The 20,318-nt window shown below is 40.6% G+C and overlaps 1 protein-coding gene across 2 annotated transcripts; it reads left to right on the top strand.

Moving 5' to 3' along the window:
- Positions 1-631: 631 nt before the first annotated feature.
- LOC137272689 (acid-sensing ion channel 4-A-like) lies at positions 632-15,340 on the top strand. Of its 2 annotated transcripts, none has more exons than XM_067805068.1 (9): positions 632-736; positions 4,778-4,940; positions 5,942-6,473; positions 7,065-7,163; positions 11,213-11,393; positions 11,732-11,788; positions 13,040-13,202; positions 13,885-13,976; positions 14,224-15,340. In XM_067805068.1, the coding sequence occupies exons 2-9, from the start codon at positions 4,783-4,785 to the stop codon at positions 14,367-14,369; spliced, it is 1,428 nt and encodes a 475-aa protein (XP_067661169.1). In that variant the 5' UTR covers positions 632-736; positions 4,778-4,782; the 3' UTR covers positions 14,370-15,340. The 2 variants fall into 2 exon arrangements, with proteins under 2 accessions (XP_067661169.1, XP_067661168.1); XM_067805067.1 differs by lacking the exon at positions 632-736 and adding an exon at positions 2,651-2,710.
- The last annotated feature ends 4,978 nt before the right edge of the window (positions 15,341-20,318 follow it).

Here is a 20,318-nt window from a genome sequence, read left to right as displayed (position 1 = left end):
GCACTGATCTACGGAGACTCTTGAGAATTCTTTAAGAAATAGAAAATTTACGTGATCGATACAATCGGCTTGACAGTGACACGAGCAAACTACAAACATTGTTCTTACTCCTCTACCATGTTTCTAGCTATGCAGGAATAATGACTTTCCACCGTGTCACTGTTGATGAACTCATGGAACTACGGAACCATTGCTATGCTTTCAAACGCTTATCGAACAAGTGATGCTGGACCTGTAACGTGGGAATGCTACCTTACCATTGTTTTTCATACAGCATGTACATGTCATCCGTAATAATTCTACAGTGAAATGTAAATTTTTAACTTAAACTATACATGGTACTTCTTTCAAGCGCTCTTTAACAAAGACCCCGCATTTGTAACTTGGGAATGGGGAAAAAGACTCAAATGAGAAAAAAAGACTCAAATGAGAAAAAAAATGACAATGCTAATGTTGTGATTCTCAACGGCCATGTCGTATGGCGTGTAAGAGCTGGTTGAGCAGTAACAGGAGTATTTATAATTAAAGACAGCTGGCATACATTGTAATGACAGTGAATTCATTACCTCTGAGATAACAAAATCAGTTATTGCATACAACACAAGGCATACTTCGTTGAAAGTTATGTTGTCTTGTAAACTGCCCCGTGCCGTGATGTAGCTCTCATTTACAGATGATTTCGTTTTGAATGTGACCATATACTGCCCAGGTTACCATATTTCTTTCGGAATTCAAGGTAGGAATATATCTTAGTACCGTTTGTTACAGGTTAGAGGTGACTTACATGGAACTGGTGGTTAGGTTCAATGACTTCTGCGCAATCATACTGAGTTCCTGAAATCAGTTTTTGTCTGATCCAGCTATAACAAACAACAACATTATTGGTGACTGTGTCAAATAACTAACAACTCCAGAGTATCGATTTATCAAAACTTAGTTTATGTCTCCACATAGAAGTGAAAGGGATGACAACATACTTTACTGTCAGAAGTCTCTGCTGAAGGCAGGGCTTATTGTAGAACAACAAGCTCTGAAGTGCTGAAGCATTAGCAGTAACTTTCCCCGCTAATGTCTTATTGTTTCCCAGCGTAGCCAGGCCAGGCTCACCTTCATGTTTGCTCTCGATCGCTGACTGTGTTGCAATTGAATGCTTCTTCGATTGGTTGGTTAGCAAAAGAGTGGAGAACATATAGTAGAGAGACTTTGCATCTACGTTTAAAAATTTACCAGCATAGTCACATTGTCACGCCTCATTGCATCTGCATGAAAGTAAGCCCTGTGTGTTTGTTATGGAAAATGACTTTGGAGCATGTGAGCGAAAAGTTCAGATTCAATTGTACGTGTACCTGTCTTGAACAACCGCTGTGACTTTTTCGTCTCTTAGAAAAACATATCAGTATCAGGCAAAAATGGATGTGTCCGGGTTATGTGTCACAGCATCCCAATAAATTCTTCAAAGGGCGCATGCAACGCAAAACACATCTTGATATTGATACCTTTTCGTGTGCTCTTACAATAACAAATTATGAAAAATGCAAATTCAACGTATAAAATTGAAAAACAAAATGCGAAATCGAAGTTCAAGCGACTCACTAATTTCACCCCAGCGCTCGGTGAAAAAGTGGTTTCAACAGCTGCGCTGCCCTGCCATAGTGCATGCGCAGTGAGTAGATTCTAGCTTCCTGGACCGGGAAGGCGACTCGTAAAAACACAGCAAGTGATGCGTCAAGGATTATCGCTGCGGTCGAAGTTTGAGAACAAGAGATATTTCTTGTGATAACAAGCATCTTGGGTCTGCAGTACTGAAAATTCACTGGTTCCATAATTGCAGATTTCAAGAAAGTGAAGCATAAAAAATACTAATATCGTTGTTAAAAGTTGCCCCGTTTAAAAACTGTCTTCGGAAACATAGAAAAACATGTTAATTGTGACAAGCACTCTCTGTCGCAGACAAAACTCAAAGTCTGTTTACTGACACCTATGTGTCTGCCTGCCTGTCTGCTTATGACAATCTGCAATACACAACTTCAAAATCTTACTTTCTTATTACTCACCATACTTCTAAAATGCTAATCAAACAGATCTACTCTATCCACAAAGAATGAGCCCTCAGCGTATCGACAAATGAACCTGCTAATGAAGTGTTCGTTACATTTGAGTGACGAACCGCTCTGACTTCGAGGGAACTAAACCAGTGTACAAAAATTTACACTTTTGATTCGCGAATGTAGGCTTATGTTTTTTTATTTGCTTTTTCACAATCAGCAATGTATATTATATGTCATGAATAAGCGATACCTGTGTTTTAATCATGTTTGTTTGTTTTGGGGTCTTTTTTTTTTTTTTTTTTTTTTGGTCGCGTGTGACCTTTAAGTGTTCTTGCTAGACAAAGACGATTGATCAGCATGTCCCAGGAGACCCTAACAACACAATGTCAATGCCTAATGAAGTTGAGTCCAAACGTCATTAGTTAGCTATGCAACACATGGTAAACAGATACACAAGACCGCAATGATCTTCGTTGTTGGGTCAGACATAACTGAGGTGAGCTGAGTTCCAGCTCAGCAACAATGCGTTTCCTACGAGAGACACTATCCTGCTGGCGGTGGCCCCTACATTGGCTGTTGGAATACCAGACTGGTGACAACATGGGTATGAACACATATGGCTATAGACAACTATAGACAGACGAACGGACAACATTAGACAGGTAAAGAAACAATATCGCTGCCTTGGAGTAGCTGATGTGGTGACAGACACATCAAGGGAAAGACCAGTTAAGGTCATAAAGGGCATATACAGTAACAAGTGACATAGTGGTATGGTCTGGCTGACAAGTCCGTGTACAATGTGGTGGTGATAAGGATTAAGACTAGTGTCATATGAATGAGAGTGATTTTGCTCATATGTTCACTGGTCACGAAGGGAATATGGTTTGATGTACACTCGATGTTTGTTCATGTGGGTACCCTTCGGCCGTGGGTACATTAACCCATGTCCCCAAGGGACCAGTGAACAGCGTATTTATCTTACCGAAGACCTCAATATAAGTTGAAAACTGGTGAAAGAAAACATCTGTTATTTTAGCAAAGAATGAAGAAATAAGGTTTTCGAAGTTTGCTGGGTTTTTTTTTTTTAAAAAAAAAAAAAAGGCCCATAGGCTATATTGACATACGCTATTTCAAATATGTTTTACAGTTAGAGTTTGAATGTTTTTCGCCATTACAATACTGAAATATGTACACACAACGAACCCACTGCGCGAAAACGCATCTTGGAACCTTTAATGTCCGTTTACGTTCGAAAACGAAAATGTCATGTGGGAAAAGCGGTTTGGAAAATATGCAATTCTGAGGAATCGGGTGCAGTGACGTACTTTAAGACGGTCATTGCCTGCATGAAAAATATCATTCTAACACGACTAGCTGCTGTAAATTTAAACATTGCCACGGACGTCTAGTGAGAGATAAGCTTCAATGGTGGAAACGCTCACGGAGAGGTCATGTTGATAGGTATATTTGTTTCAAAAGTCACGCCCCTTCTCCACTAAAGACCCGATGAACATTTATTTAGCACGAGAGCATCCACAAAGTGTATTACGTGTATCATTGCGTGGTTCGATGAGTACATTGATTGCCATCTCTAAAAACATGGCTTCAAATGTTTTTCTTTCACAATTATTTGAAGACAGGCATTTCAAGTAACTAACATTAATTAACACAGAACGAACCTGTATGATGCCAAACAGTCTCGCTTGGGAAATGACAAAGAGGTGCTTGTGGCAACGTTTTACTTCCATTCCGAAATGTAGAATGAAATATAATGTTGGCATCCCGTTTTAGAACATTGACAACACTCTCAATCAAATGTCATAATCATTTGCAAACATATGACCCCATTGAACGAGGATGTATTATTTTCTAAAAACTGCCATCGGAAGTATCGGGTTCAAATGCTGTTATAACATGTTTAAATAATGTTGCATTATTGCACATATTAGCAAATCACTGAATACCTTGTACATACTAAACAGTGCAATGTGGCAATCTTATCCATTCTGTAACAAACGTAATATACTGGACAACACTTCCAATCGTGCTACATGTGTGTTTTTCAGTTAGGGACAATGGTGCTACATGTGTGTTTTTCAGTTAGGGACAATGGTGGGCTCTATCACCAGATTTAGACTGGAAAATCTACAACTTGCAACGAGTTTATTCCAGATTCTCATGCCTGAGAGAGTACTGAAATTAAAATCATTCTGTTTGAGACTGCTGCCACGTCTCGTCGCGAGTGGCATTATACACTGTCACAAATAACTGACGACATTAAAATGCTAAAGTCTGTGATGATACCATTAATGACATCACTCTCTCAGCAGCTGCCGATGTTATGAGACAAAAGGGTTATTTGTGACGCTGTGTTTCCAACAAAGTTGCAAATATGTTGATTGCCTTCTTAGATGGTTTGCAAACATTTATTATGCTTTTTTCAAACGTAGGCGTGGCTAAACTGGCAAAGAGCCAGTCAGAGAATTGCCGTCGAAGGCAGCTCAAAACATACAATACACCATGGATCAGATCAAAGGTACCACAGTCGGAGCATGTTTCAGTACACGATAGCGTCAGTGATGACACAAGGTGATCAAACTAGGTTTGTCACTTTTGATGGTCAAACATCTGCCTTTTTGGGAGTGATAAATGGATCATTTGCATAACATTTTGTTAATTTTGTTAATTTTCTGCTCGCTCACTATGAAGTACACGTTCGCTTTCAGACATAATGGATAAGAAGAGGGCACAGACTATAAACCCTGATGCAACCCGGCGTTCAACAGAATATGGACTAAAAGATCTGTGGATTGAATTCAGCCAGACTACAGGCCTTCATGTTGTTGATAAGATTAAACCCCCTTCATGCAATCCGTTTTCGATTCGTGGGTAGGTGTGAGTGTGTTTAAAACGTACTTGTGAGCTGTATGTCACCGTAAATAATCAAGACAAACCATTCTTATCATCATGTTCATATGCACAATGTAATGCTAACATATACATGAGATTGCTTTTAAAAGCTTTCCGTTAGGAGACTAAAATTTTATAAATTACTGCTACTAATCCATTCCAAAAGGGAATCATATAAAGATCCTAAGAATATTGGTTATCGCCAAAGTATTTAAATAAATGTCCGCTCTATACAAAACAAGCAATTGTCATAATAACATTGCATATTACCATCGGCTGTGTTTCCTCTCAATCATGCTACATTTCATCTAAAATGCGAGGACGATCAAGGAGGCAAATGCTGCCACTGCCTTCCTCCACCATCGATTGCACTGCTGGCATCATAGTTTGAAAACGTCTTTTCTATCACTCATTAATTTGTACCGAACAGTCTGGCTTTCGAAACAATAGGTTTAGTTTTTTAGTTTCTTTTTATTTCTTGTGTGTTGCTTTTGTTTTGTGTTGTTTGTTGTTTTTTTGTGGGTTTGTTTTTCTTATTTTTTTATTCGGTCGTTTTCGGGGAAGTGTGCATGTGTGTTTGCCCTGTTTTTTGTTTATATTTGCGTGTTTTTTTTGTTGTTTTTTTTGTTTTTTTTGTTTTTCGAAATTGGTGTAGGGTGTGTGGGTGTTTTTGTAAAGTTGTTGGAAGCCTGAATGAGGAGATGCGTTTCCGAACCATTGCATTTGTTGGCAATGTGTCATTTAGGTTCGTGCGGTAACTGCTAGTCTAAGGCATCCACAGAAATAGTGATTAGCGACTGGGAGCTCAGTTTCGTAGTGTCGCCCATTTCAAACCTCAAAATTACACAATTCCAAATTTATTTAAATAATTGTTATTGTAGTTTTGTTACTCCATAGTTAAGGCAATTTTGCACATTGCCAAATGTTTTTCACGTTTAATAAAAAAAAAAAAACCAGTTCTAGTCTTCTTTCTTCCACAGATTGGTATGGATCTTGGCCTTGTGCTCAACTACGGGGTTTCTCGTCTATAACCTTGTCCAAGAGATAGGATCCTACTACAGCTACCCAACCGTCACCAAGATCACCCCCCAAATCAAACATTCACTCAACTTCCCCGCCGTCACCATCTGCAACAGATGCACCTTCAACAACACTCGCCTTGACGTTTACCCAGACATGGAGACCTACTTTTTCAATATTTCTCTCGGAAGGATACGAAAAAACTCATTTTCTCATCTAACTTCAGATGTGTTTCAGAAACCGGTGTCTTTAGAATGGTTGAGGAACATGTCAATGGAAGGCTCCAAGATGTTGTTTAAATGTGTCTTTGGTGGTGACGACTTTGATTGTATGACTGACTTCCAACCTGTTTTCACTTATGAGGGGTTGTGCCATACCTTCAATGCCAGTAAAATTGTGTTAACGCCAGGTGACGATGCAAACCTCATTGTCACTTTCAACATCAACCAGGATGACTATACCTTCACCAGAAACAAGGCAGCTGGGATTAAGGTACAGAGTCCCCTCACTAAATGAGTAACTAATTGTGTGAACATATGTGCACTTTCAACTAAAAAAAGACCGGAAGCTGCCCAAGATCATTCAGTGATGAAGTGTTGAAAGAGGCAGCTAACGGTCATTAAAACTGAACAAGATTATGCAAACACACATACACTGGGATTATCTACTGATCTGCGAAACTTACAGAAGAGATTACGTTTGAGCACGGCTTCATGAATTGTCATTCAACTCTGTGAAGACTTCGACATTTATTTAGGGAGGACGCTTCTGGTTGAACGGGACGTGCTCAACCATAAGCTAGATTGATGTACAAACACAAAATCCTAAGCAAAATCAATAAATCACAACTGTCAGATTGTTCAGTCTCCACTGATAGTTACCAAGACTACTTGCTAAACTTTCAGGCCGTTCTGTTTGTACAGTGTAGTTGTATTGGGTGAAAGTAAAGCTCCCCTTCCATCAACTTTGGAGTAGTTAGATCTTGAGTATGTATGTCCATGATGTTTATGTTGGTATTCTCAAAGCATAATGGATCGCACAGGGTAAAAAAGAGAGAATGAATTGTTGTGTCTATGTTCGCAGGTATTTCTCCATCATCCAGATGTCCACCCAGACGCTAGTTCTACTGTCTTGACGGCTTCACCCGGGTTCTCAACACATGTTGCCATACAAAAAACTGAGGTGGGTGTGTTTGCTGGTTTTTAACGCTACACTCAGGAAATTTGTAAATATTCGAGACTACGTGCTAATCCAATGATAAACAGCATTTGCAACAACCTTTGCAACTGGGAAGATATGTGTCAACCAGGTCAGTGAGCCTGACCACTCGACTTGCTGACGACTTATTCTAACTCGGACCTTCAAGGATGACAAATGTGTATGTTGGGAATTTTCGAAAATACGCTAATAAATAAACGCCAAAGGAATGAGTGAGGTACCTGCTGTCTTCAGCTGTCGCTGTGATGCATTGACGTCCACTTCTTTGTCTGTCTACGGTGACCCCCAATCAGTCTGAAGCGCTCAATAAGTCTTATGTCACCCTGACACTTGCACGAAGCTTGCCTCTGCACTGCCGCACAATTCGTTATGGAAATGCATGTAACTAAGATGGTAGGCATGAAAGCGCGATACCCGGTCTGAGCACTGTTCACTTCCTGTGTACGTATAAGTTACGCGCTTGGCATGCTATGCTTGACCGAAAATGGTACGTATTGTCAAGCAGTGGCATACTATCGAACGAACAATTCGGGACAATACGCAAGCCCCCGAACTCCCACTTCACGACAGGTTAGAAGGCGTGACCTTTGAGAAATCTGCCGCGACCATGTCGCACGACCGTTCGTGCTCAAAATTCGTACAACTTTCAGGGCGGTTTCATAACCGTTATGTCAACAGCATTGTATGTTCCAATGGCTCTTTCTCTCTCCTCAGCTCTTCTCATCGCTTATTTCTCGTACCGGTGCACGTACAGTGTTCCCAGAAATTATTGAGAAAATCTTTGTTTTTTTTCTAATGATGCTAAGATTGGAAAAAGGGCTTTCACTATGCACTAAGCATACTAAATATGGGAGACAACTCTTGAAGGCTTAGAAGGCAGCTCATTACGTCAAGAGTTATCTCCCTTGTCTGAGCAGACGGCTTCCTGTGTTGACATGGCAGAATTTACAGCAAGAGAGAAAAGAAAGCTCATTCTAGATGATTTTGAAAGGGGTGAGGCTGATGCTAAAGTGCTAGCGTGTAGACATGGTATTCCTCTGTCTACAGTTTACAGAACTTTGAAGAATATTCAAACAGGAACCGGGATAGAGCACAAAGCAGGAGCAGGTCGGCCTAGGAAATTCAGTGTTGTGGATCGCCGAAGACTTGGGCAGATTGTGAGTAGGGGCAAATTGAAAAGTGTTGAGAACATCAGAAATGAAATGATTAGCAGAGGAAGTCCTCAGGTATGCAATGAAACAGTTAGGCAGGAATTACAGAGACTTAATTGGGTGAAAAAACGTGGAATTCCCTCGCCGTTGATGAAAGATGCACAAAAGGAAAAACGTTTAAACTGGTGTCGGGCTCATGAAAATCAAGATTGGGATAATGTTTTCTTTTCGGATGAAAGTTCTGTTTGGCTTTTCCCTAATTGTGTGAAAATTTGGACCAAAGATACTGTCAAACCTATCTACCAGCGACCAAAACATAGCCCGAAGTTTCACATGTGGGGTGGCATATCGGCTCGCGGAGTGACGCCATTGTGTGTTTTCACGGGAAACTTGACAAAAGAAAGATACGTTGACATTCTAAATGGTCACCTTCTTCCGACAGCACAAACAATGTATGAAGATGATTGGATTTTCCAGCATGATAATGACCCAAAACACACTGCGCGCTACACATAACAGTGGTTGTCGGGCGAAAATGTTCAAGTTTTAGACTGGCCCAGTTACAGCCCAGACCTAAACCCAATTGAGAATGTGTGGGGAGTCATGAAGGACAGAATAAACTAAAAGGGACTGAGAAATATTGAAGATATGAAGGCCGAGGTGGTCCAATATTGGGATACCCTGTCACATGATTACCTACAAACTTTGATGGGTAGTGTGCCTAGGCGTATTCAGGCATGCATTGCTGAGCGAGGAGGTCTAACAAAGTACTAAAACAAGACTGAGACTGTAAAAGGATGATGTTTTAACATGTTTATGTAAGTAAAACGCCAGAAGTTAATAAACGTAATGAGTTACATGACGCAACATGATTCTCAATAATTTCTGGGAATACTATATATCAATGCATGCATTCTAGTCTCTCTTTAAAATGGATGCTATTACTGCCTGAATATTGCTACGTTTTGGCGATATGGACTGATATTGCTATTTATCTTACCTCACACGTAAAAATCGCTGTCTGGCGCTCTTCTGTTCAATTCAATTTTCAACTCTAAATCTGTTTTTCTTGTGTCGTCCGCCACATCTAGCAATGGCTACGAAAACAGTTGACTCGCATTCCAATAAATAATTTTGACAAAACGTTCAAATGTAGTCCATGTGAATATTAAGAAGGGGGACCATATCGCGGCGATTTTACTAAGACAGTACTTACTGGGAAAAACAGCAAGATGCAAGATGCGAATCGTTTGATTCACACAGGCTGGCTGTACGATCCGCTATTCATGCTTCAAACATTTCAAAATTGACATGGAGGTCTTCGGTACGATAAGTACGCTGTTCACTTGTCCCCCGGTGACCATGGGTTGAAGTACCCTCGGTGTTTATGTTCCCTGAGCCCGAAGGTACCGTCGACGTTTGTTTACGTTCCCTGATGGGCTCGGAGAACATAAACGAACATCGAGGGTACCTGAAATCATTGTCCCTTTGTGACCAGTGAACGACTTATAGTATAAAAGGAAATGGAAAAATGTTACTTTGGGAACAGAAATATTAACAAAGGTAATTTTAGATGTTCCAGAACACAATATGAAAGACACATTTTACTTGTTTTCACTTAAACAAACCAGCAGAAGATGATATGAAAGACTTAAATCATAGGAATGTTTCTTTTAACGAATGTCCACCCTCTACAATAACTGTTTCTCATTTCAACAGATACAAAAAGGTGACTTCTAATGGTTTATTTTTGTCTGAAAGCAGAATTCATATTTCAAATTTCCTTTGGCCATCTAAATCACTGTTACTGCTATATTTCGTCATGGTCGAAAACAGGAGAGTTTAATGCTTAATATGAATACTTCTAAGAATTACATGATTTGAACAAGGTTGCGTTGTTCAGCCTTTCGTTGGACTAATGCCTCCCAATATATGTTTGAGAACTCTTCAGTAATTCATTAAGGTAAGAGGGTAACGTTTCTTTGAACGTTTAGTGTATGTTCTAATTACTTTGTGACACGTTCTAAATAGTAGAAAATGTGCATCATAGACGTTACCTAGTTATGCCCCGTAGAGTGAGTGAGTGAGTGAGTTAAGTTTTACGCCGCACTCAGCAATATTCCAGCTATATGGCGGCGGACTGTAAATAATCGAGTCTGGACCAGACAATCCAGTGATCAACAACATGAGCATCGATCTGCTCAATTGGGAACCGATGACATGTGTCAACCAAGTCAGTGAGCCTGACCACCCGATCCCGTTAGTCGCCTCTTACCACAAGCTGAGTCGCCTTTTAAGGCAAGCATGGGTTGTTGTAGGCCTGTTCTACCCCGGGACCTTCACGGGTCTATGCCCCGTAGAATGTTGTGAACTTAATAATTCCATCCTCTTCCTATAAAGATATAACAATGTACACACGTATTCATAGTCATGCCTGCTTAGTCAGTTCCGGTTCAGGATATATAGCTGTTCCTCTGGGGATGTTTCTGCACCAACAATGTGTCCATGTCCATGCAAGTCTTATGATATGGTACAGTAAAACAAATCCTCCCGTTTCAAACAACCCTGTGAACACATTTTCTGTAAGGGAGGTGGATATAATGTGTTTTTGAAGCATTTAACCTTGATAATTGTAAACTTTATCTCCACTTTTAGTGTCTATACATCTATACAATCAATTATCAAAATTGGTGCCCTAATATCCAATTATCATCGCGTTCTTATTTTGAATCGTTGTATATTTGCTGGTCATATCCACCACAATGTCCGCCATCTTACTATCGTGGACTGTTGACATGCATGCATTTGGCTCCACAATTTCAAAACATTTCGAATACATCATTGACTTTGATTTGTTTCTAGTTTCGTTACCAGCCCCGCCCCTACATGGCATTTGATGACACTGATTGTCTGGACACAAACAGTCCTGACTTTGTGAATCCTCTGAGAATCTACTCCCTCTACACCTACAGCCATTGCTTCATGGAGTGTGTTTACTTGAAAGCATTTAAACAGTGTGGGTGCGTCGGACCGTACGTGCCAGGTAGGTGTTGGGCAGATTTGGGAGACATTTACACCACGTGTTCAAAGGAGGCGCGGTTCTTTTTCAATGGCATACTGCGGTCCTAGGAGAGCGGTACCAGAACCAATTTGAAAGATGACTAGTAACCCTGTACACATATGAAGGAAGTTGGCATGTTGACGCTTACGTTTAGTTTAAAGGTACATAATCGTGCTTCCACAATCGAGTCATCAACCGTCAGGTGTGCGAGTCACATGTGAGTACACTTACTCATGTCACGCTCCCACGACAAACCTGTTATCGAAACATACTCGATCAGATTTTTTGTATTTTGATCACTTGTTTCATTTCCATTATAGTGGATGGTCTTCTGTGTTCTCTTGTAAAACTGGACAGTTGTTACAACCCTGCTGTCAGTGAGTATATCGGGCTTTTATCTAAGATATCCTTGAAGATTTGCATTGGTCTGCAGTATCCCATGCTGGTCGTAAGAGGCGACTAACGGGTTCGGCAGGTCAGACTCATTCTGCTTTGGTTGAACGACGCTTACGATTATGATCAATGGATAGTCCGGTCGTGACTGCCGTCATATTGCTGGAATATTGCTGACTGCGGTGTTTAACAACCAACCATCCAGCCTATCAACCAACCCTCAACAAGAGAGCATATCAGCGTCCATAGTCCTTATGTATTTCAGTTGTGCAGAGCCGTAAAGCAAAGGCTCACACAAAAATATATACAAATCCAACGACAGGAATCCCTGGTCGTGCAATGTGGCATTGTGATTCGTAACAATTAAGTTCAATTTTTAGAGCAAGACATCTACTGGAATACCAAGTAAGTGAGGCAAATAAATTAGAAGAAGACAAGACACACGTCTGACTAATAATTTCCGAGCCTCAGAAGAAATCAGTTTACTGACGATGGACTATCACCGGAGTCTCTCCTAAAAGCATGAGTCTCGGTCTACTCTTTCGTTGTTACAAGACATTAGAATAAATAATACCCACAGTTGCAAATTTTTCTAGAAACCTTTCTAAATCAGCTTCAAACATTGCTGCATTACAACGACACACGTGTTTGGTACAGGTTATTTAGATGATAGCGTTGGATATTACTCTATATTAATTGAGGATGCACTACCTTGGGATTAAATGCTGAACAACCAGTAGTCCCCAGTCTGTCATCTCCACAGCGTTGATTGAAAGTGCTGTTTACGTCACAAAACCTGCCGATCAGGGGTTGCTTGAAGACCCTCTCTGCCTCGCTCTGCTGTAAATGACTTTACAAGGTTTTTGGAAGACACACTTCTGGTTTACAAAAACATGAAATGACAAACTGGAATGAAACAAAATACGTTTTCGTTTAACGAGAATACATCGATCAACTAATCAGGTGTGAATATTTGAAAAAAGAGAACATATATCTTGTTGAGACTTAGGTGTTGTCAGTCAACCCCCCAATAACTGGTGGGGAAACCATAGTCAAGAGCTAATCACGTCTGTATTTTAAAATATCACAGTGAAGGCCAAGGTCTCCGGGTTGGGTAATTCAGTCTTTAGCCATACCTTTTGCTGAAAACACAAGTACGGGCTAGTCAAGTTTAGTATATTTTGGAAATATCCTAATCGTGTAAACATTGCTTAATGCACTTTTTCTTTCACGAGGATCGTTGTCCAAGAATGGTACCTTCGTGAAGGAGTGTAGATGTGTCAGCGAGTGCGTGTTCGACAGGTACACGGCCCAGGTGTCCTCCAGTTCCTTCCCTGCAGACAAATGGGGATCTTCGACTATGAAGGCCACAAGGGCAAAGGACAGGGCGAGTTTGGAGTAAGAATTTAGTGTCTTAAAAGATCATGGTTATTTTTGGCCTTCAGTGAAGTTTATGTTGAATTCCGCCGATGGAAGGGGGCAGGGGTGGGTGGGGTTGGTGTTTGAGGGCCCTTTTTGCAAACACCTGGTGTCATTGCTATTTAATAGTAATTCATAAAGAAATACTCACGTTATGGTTGGAATATAGTTCTGTCGACTATGCTTCTGGCACATGTATCATCGATGTGAAAAGAGTTTCTTCGTTAAAATACTCACACTATATCTTCCTTTCAAACCGTATGTTTCAATCTGAATGAATTTCACCTCAAATTATCCTGTTCAATGCTTCCGAAAAGCTTCAGTGTCGATGTTATTTGCTATAAACATAGTGGTTTATGGTTTGGTATTGTTGATGAAAATGGGAAACTCCTTCATAAATGTTTGGCACTTGGAACACCGAATAAACACTGTGGCAGTTACGCTTGAAAAAGATCGACACTGTTGCTATATTGACGCCATATCTGGGGAGAATGGGCCCCACACCTTGCTGACAACGTCGCTGGTGAATGGTTTGAATCCAAGGCTAACCTAGATGGCGATCCTTTGTCTTTCACCGTCATGTTCATGGGTTTTCAAAATGTCAGCGGTAGTAATCCAAGCAAATGTGCTAAAGATGTGTCAATATTCATCTGTTATTCAGAAGCAACTTCCTGCAGCTGAAAGTGTTTTACGATCAGATGATGGTGACATCAATCACACAACAACCTCAATATACCGTGGCCTCTCTGTTTTGTAAGTATTATTTTACAACCTGGTATTATCCAATTGGTGAAGCTCCCCTGTATCATTTACCCAGGGAGGGGATACAATTTTACCCGGAGCGTCTGAATTCAGTGTACAGAGTTGCGTCCCTTAGCACTAACATTACCAATACTGCACCATATGACAACCACATAGCTTGTAATGCGTTTTTAAGAGTTAAGTCAGAGTTTATTTCTGTCACGACGTACATGTTGATGCGATGGTGATGCTGTTGCAGCCACTGTAGGGGGTCAGATGGGACTGTGTCTCGGAGCCAGCATCCTGACAGTGGCAGAAATAGCGGAACTCCTGCTGTTCATCATCATCTTCCTCTTGGACAAATGTAGAGGAAGAAAAGCTCGTAACAGAATCAGCAATTGGTAGACAAATGAATGCAGTTTCTATCAAAGGCATTACAGTATACAGCTATCATGAGGATAGACATGCCATGACGTCCCTACACAAGTTTTTCCATTCGTTTATTGTTTGCCGCCGACACTATTCCCACTATGTCTGGAACAGACCATCCAGTGATCTGCAGCATGAAGCATGACCCACGCAAATGGGATAGGATTGCATGTCAACCAGGACGAAGAACAATTATTGTAACGGGGATCTTCATGGGTTCATTACAAATCGTAGAAAACGCATCAGGTTAAGTTAAGTTATAACAATATAAATAGACATTATACAACGTCCCAACAGAAATAATAGAAATAACCTAACATTAATTTAAAAATTCTGTTACGAGAGAACCAAACAGGTGCCAAACAATAACAGCTGCCAATGGTGACCATAAAAACTACTAGTGTTGCCGCTATCTTGTTGACTCTGAGAGAAAACAAAAAGAATAAAAGCTGCTGTTGTTGGCGAACACTTTGTCAACAGACGTGTGAAATTGCATCTTTTTAACATTTTATCTTTTTCTCGTGAAATGATTGATGTTAAGCTAACGAAATACATTCTTCTAAACGACTTATGCGTATATACACATTTTTAAAAATTTATTTATTTATTTATTTATTTATTTATTTATTTATTTATTTATTTATTTATTTATTTATTTATTTATTTATTTATTTATTTATTTGAGGAGTGTATTTACAACAAGGGGGACATATTGAATGTCCTTGACACATCTCCGACATGGTGCCACATTTTATATGATGTGAGATGTCTCGAACGTTGCTAACAACTATTTGCATTGGAAAAAAAATGGATCAGTCTGTTTATGTTGATCAGGGTTCGATGACGTAATCTCTGGGGACTGGAAATTATCCAAGAGAATATTTTATCCGTGGTTGCTAAAAACACCGTTGAAGGCACCAACGCTATTTGGTCTGGTGTCTGGCCATCAGCCCCCTTTATAGAAGGAGACTGATTCCAGCAAAGAAACGAACATAACCTTTCGCGAGTTTTTGTTGTTGTTTTGTTTTTATACTCAAACAGCATTTTTTTCTTAAAGCGAATAAATTGTTTCTTTGAAGTGTGAATATGTTCCTTGTTAATATTTGTAAACCCAAAGGCTGACAACGTGTTAGGACAACGGCAGAACACCTTTTATCTGTTTGGGTATAACCATTGGTCTTGTCTCAGTTGCCGGGTAAAGAAAGGTGGTTCGATCCCCGGTCCAGTCATACTCAAGGCTGTTCACACGCGGTATATCTTGTTACTCTCCAATATGTTCGGCATTAAGGGGAAAATATTGATTTGACTTCTCCGAATCTGTGCCTCCAACACAAGAAGCGTGTTCGTCACGGATCAGTTACATCATGGAAGGAGACATAAAACATTAATTCCCACCCATGTGAAGAATCAAACTCAGGTCTTTGGTGAGCAAACCCACTGGGCTACCCACCGCCCCGAGGCTAAGGGGAAAACGAAAGTGAGATGGGTTTCCCGTCAGTAACAGAATTTCAAGTGTATAACACCTGGTTACCCAAATGAAAAGTCTTGAATTATGGGAAAGCTTACAAGAAGGTATGAAGCTGTGCTGTTGAAACACAGGGTTACCGGTTCCTGGTACGTATGGACGCATCACTACAAAGTATTTTATCTAACCTCATACAAACATGTTGTTTTATGAGCGCTCTTCTGTAATTTTCAGTGTACCCTTCTTACAGACGAGGGACGTCGTGCTAGTAATTCTTTGTCTCGAATAACATTGAATTACCTATGTTTTGCGAATGCACATCGATGGAAAGGAGATAACTTTAAATTTGTTTTCCTTGTGTCGTCCGGAATATCTCGCGAGGGCTACGAACAGATTTGCCTTGCATTTCAACAAATAATTTTTGACTAAACGTTCAAATGTAGTCCTTGTGAATATTAAGAAGAGCATCGCAGCGGCTTTACTAAGACAATACGCGCGGGTGAAAAAGCAAGATGCAAGATTCGAATCGTTTGATTCACACAGGCTGGCTGAAGTGTGCGATCCGACACCCATGCTTCAATCAGTTCAAAATGAACATAAAGGTGTTCGGTAAGATAAATACGTTGTTCACTGGTCTCTCGGTGACCAAGAGTTGAGGTACCTTAGATGTTTGTTTATGTTCCCCTCGCCCTTCGGGCTCAGCGAACATAAACAAATGTCGACGTCTTCCGATACTCCCCATCCTTCGCTATTCCACAAATGTTTATCTCAGAAAGAGACGTGCCAGTCTACATGCATGCAGTGCCGGACAGTTATGTTTGACAGATATGTAAGGTAATGTCAACTGTTGAAATCTAGAGGATCCGATTTCTCGACAGGGAGCGTTTGTTTCCATGGAATGCTGAAAGAAATGCTTGTAGTTGCTGGCAAAGTCCATTCATCTCATACTGAAACCGTCCAATAGTGTAGCTCGAGGCGCACAGTTAAGGTTTGCCGGTAGAAGCAAATTGCTGCGGAAAGACAGGCTACACATTTTCACCGCCCCCAAAAGGCCTGGCCGATAAACGTACGCTAATGGTCTCACAAGAGTGGTATCCCTTCGTGCATCAGTCAGGATCAAGCTGGATAAGAGAGACTTGTCCATCCATTTACCAATATACACGCTAGATAAAAGCTAATTATCCTGCTTGCGTGTGTGCATGATGCAATAAAAAAATAAAGTCTACATGCATACTGTTTCGTTGAATATTCCCGCTTATCTAAACATCAAGGCAAGAGTGAGTGATTTAGTGAGTTTAGTTTTGCACCGCACTCAGCAGTATTCAAGCTATGCGGCGGCGGTCTGTAAATAATCGAGTCTGGACCAGACAATCCAGTGATCAACATCATGAGCATCGATCTGCGCAGTTGGTAACCAATGACATGTGTCAACCACATCAGCGAGCCTGACTATGCTATCCCGGTCAATGCAATGTCTAATTGTAAGGCAAAGAGGTGATCACATGCAGCTGCTTTGAGATCGACCTGTTCTGACAGTTAGCACTGCTTGTTCGTACAAGTGTTTGGTCAGTAAGCTGGTCAAGGTGCGCTGAAATCGTACCTGTTAATCAATAGGCTGCTCCCATCTGTGGATAGAGTAAGTGATGCAGATTAAACCGATTCTGATGCTTCGTGGAGTCACTGAGATCTTGTTGGGTCGGTTGGTCGGTTTGTAATATGAAAAAATAACTGAAATGTGCAGAAACGAATAGGATTGGATTAGGATTGGCAATGGGAAATCTGCATACGGAACAGTATCAACGCTGTCTTGAAGAACTTATGTTATGCAGAATACACACACACACACACACACACACACACACAAACACACACATACACATATATATACACACACACACACACATAAATATTGGTATGAACCACATTTATTTTTCAACATAGTCCCCTTGTGAGTCAAGACACCTGTTCCATCTTTTCTGCCAGGTGCTGATGCCATCTCTGTAGAAGGCGCCATTTTCCTCAAACCAAACCTCAGTAGCAGCAATAAGCTCATAATCATCCTGAAATCTACGACCACGCAGGTGTTTCTTGAGATTTGGGAACAGATGGTAATCACTTGGTGCCAGGTCTGGAGACTAGGAGGGGTGCGGCAAGATTTCGTACCCGCATTCCTGGACAGCAGCGGCTGCAACGCGAGAGGTGTATACTGGAGCTTTGTCTTGATGTTGAAGAATACCACGTCTGATCTTGCCCCGACGCTTCTCCTTGATTGACTGTCGCACTTGCCTCAACAAGTTAACGTAATATTCCCCATTCATTGTTCTTCCTTTTGGTAAGTAATCTATGTGGATGACGCCTTTGCTATCCCAGAAGACTGTCTCTTTCTGTCAATGTGAGCTGTTCAATAACTTCTGCGAGTAGGATACCAAAAGTTATATATCACATCCGCTACACCCCAAGGTTCAATGTCGTACCATAGGCTGTGACACCTGGGTATGAAAAATGCTCAAGGCTCACAACTTATTGACATCCCCTCGTATATACACACATATACATATATATATATAGTGATCTGCATTCCTGGATTCTGCTGAAGAATGAGCTGACATTTTCTGATGTACACTTATTTAAACGATCCAAATACTGCAACATCCAGTGGTTGTGTGATGTGGCTTGTGTGATATGGCAGCACGAATAAAATGATGTTATGCATTTTCGCCCATTCCACATGCGTCAAAGAAACCTGTGTTCTATGGCCGTCAAAGAGAACAAGAATCTTGAGTCCTGACGGACCTGCCGAAATACCAGCACATTTAATGAAGTGTTTGATCAGGTAGTCCTGTAATATATTTGTGTTGGACCAGCCATTAACTGACATGGAACCAGAGAAACCTGATGGAGCACCTTTTAGTAACTCATCAATAGTAACTTCCTACAGCATCACCTCCTCCAATGATGGTTACTGTAGAGGACCTTGGTGACGTTACAGGCTGTGGTTGACAAGTGACATCACATATGATCTTGGGGGATGCGTGTTCAGTTGTCACACCTGTTTCATCCAAGTTAAAGACACTTTCAGGCTTGTCATGTAAACCATGAAGTGTCATAAGGGTGGCCAGCTCTCTGATGTATGCCGGAAGGACTGCTTTAGATGCATATTGAGCTCGCAACATTGGGAATGTTTTAGGTTTCGCCAATTTCAAGTCAGGACATCGTCTCAGGAAACCGTAAAACCAGTTGTCACTCAAAGGGTGACCGCGCAGTCTGCAGCAAGATACTGTACATTAAGTTTGGTGTTCCCACGGCCTATCCTCTTCATTGAATTATATAGAATTCTGTAGTCACGTTAACATTAGTAAACAAGAAGTACATTGTCATCGGCCATTATTTTACATCCAAGCGCACAATCTGGCGGTATAAACTTAGCAATAAAGCTAAAGATGTTGTTTGCTACCTTGTGAAGGTTTTTAAAGACACCAATCCTAGTGTCGCATCACAAACGAGGTTTGAAACAATCACCATAAGTTAGCTTGTTAAAAAAGGCAACACTAGATATAAGATTTTTGGGTTTTAGGCATATACAGACAACATAAAATTCTAACTGGATACCATCGAGACACACAAAGCTGTCATATGTCGAGTCTCGTTCCCCACTGGAGTGACAGGGGTAACATTCGCAACTGGACGACTTGCCGACATCATTCCTCTAGGCTGTTTCATTCCACAGCTTCTTCCGGCAACAGCTGTCGATGTCAGATGGGCAAACAGAATTACCTCCATTAACAATGTACTACTGACAATCAAAATATATGTTATTCTTTTTTTGTTCACACACATGATAGTGTCACCACAGATTTTCAATAACCCATTCTATATAATTTTCACAGCAATTTTCTCTTCACACGAAATGGAATGTTTAACATGATTAACCATCCAGAAAATATCTTAAGCGTCACACCAGACGCATTTCAATGGACTGCATTCTAGAAATTGCTGGTTCATGGATGACACAACTTTATGGGTGATCAACTTAATTATAGTCATGCTATGATTTTGGTATAGATTCTTACACCAATGATGGGCTACAACTGTTTTTAATACAACACACACGCACATATGATAATGAAAAAACAATAACAAAGGTGGGAAACAAAGCATCAAAGAAAGTCACATGATGAGCTAGGATAACATTATAATGAGCTTAGATAACATTAATGAGATGAGTGAGTCATCATGACAACTAGTGAATGTAAGTTAAATAAGCAGAAGCCAAACTAGTGAATGGTATTTAGCTGGAAACCAGTGATGAGATATCTGAGCTGACGACAGGTCGACGAGAAGCTAGAATGAGTTTTGTGGATAATTATTTGTGGATTGTGGTTGTACGTTGCTAGGATGTAATAGTCCTGATCCCTATCAGCACAAGGATTAATCCTGTTCATTGTTTGTGAGTGTTTTGA

The sequence above is a fragment of the Haliotis asinina genome, chromosome 2 (assembly GCF_037392515.1).
Source record: "Haliotis asinina isolate JCU_RB_2024 chromosome 2, JCU_Hal_asi_v2, whole genome shotgun sequence".
Classification (NCBI taxonomy): Eukaryota; Metazoa; Mollusca; class Gastropoda; order Lepetellida; family Haliotidae; genus Haliotis; species Haliotis asinina.
Note: the sequence above shows the minus strand (reverse complement) of the source record. Positions and strands in the feature narration are given on the sequence as shown.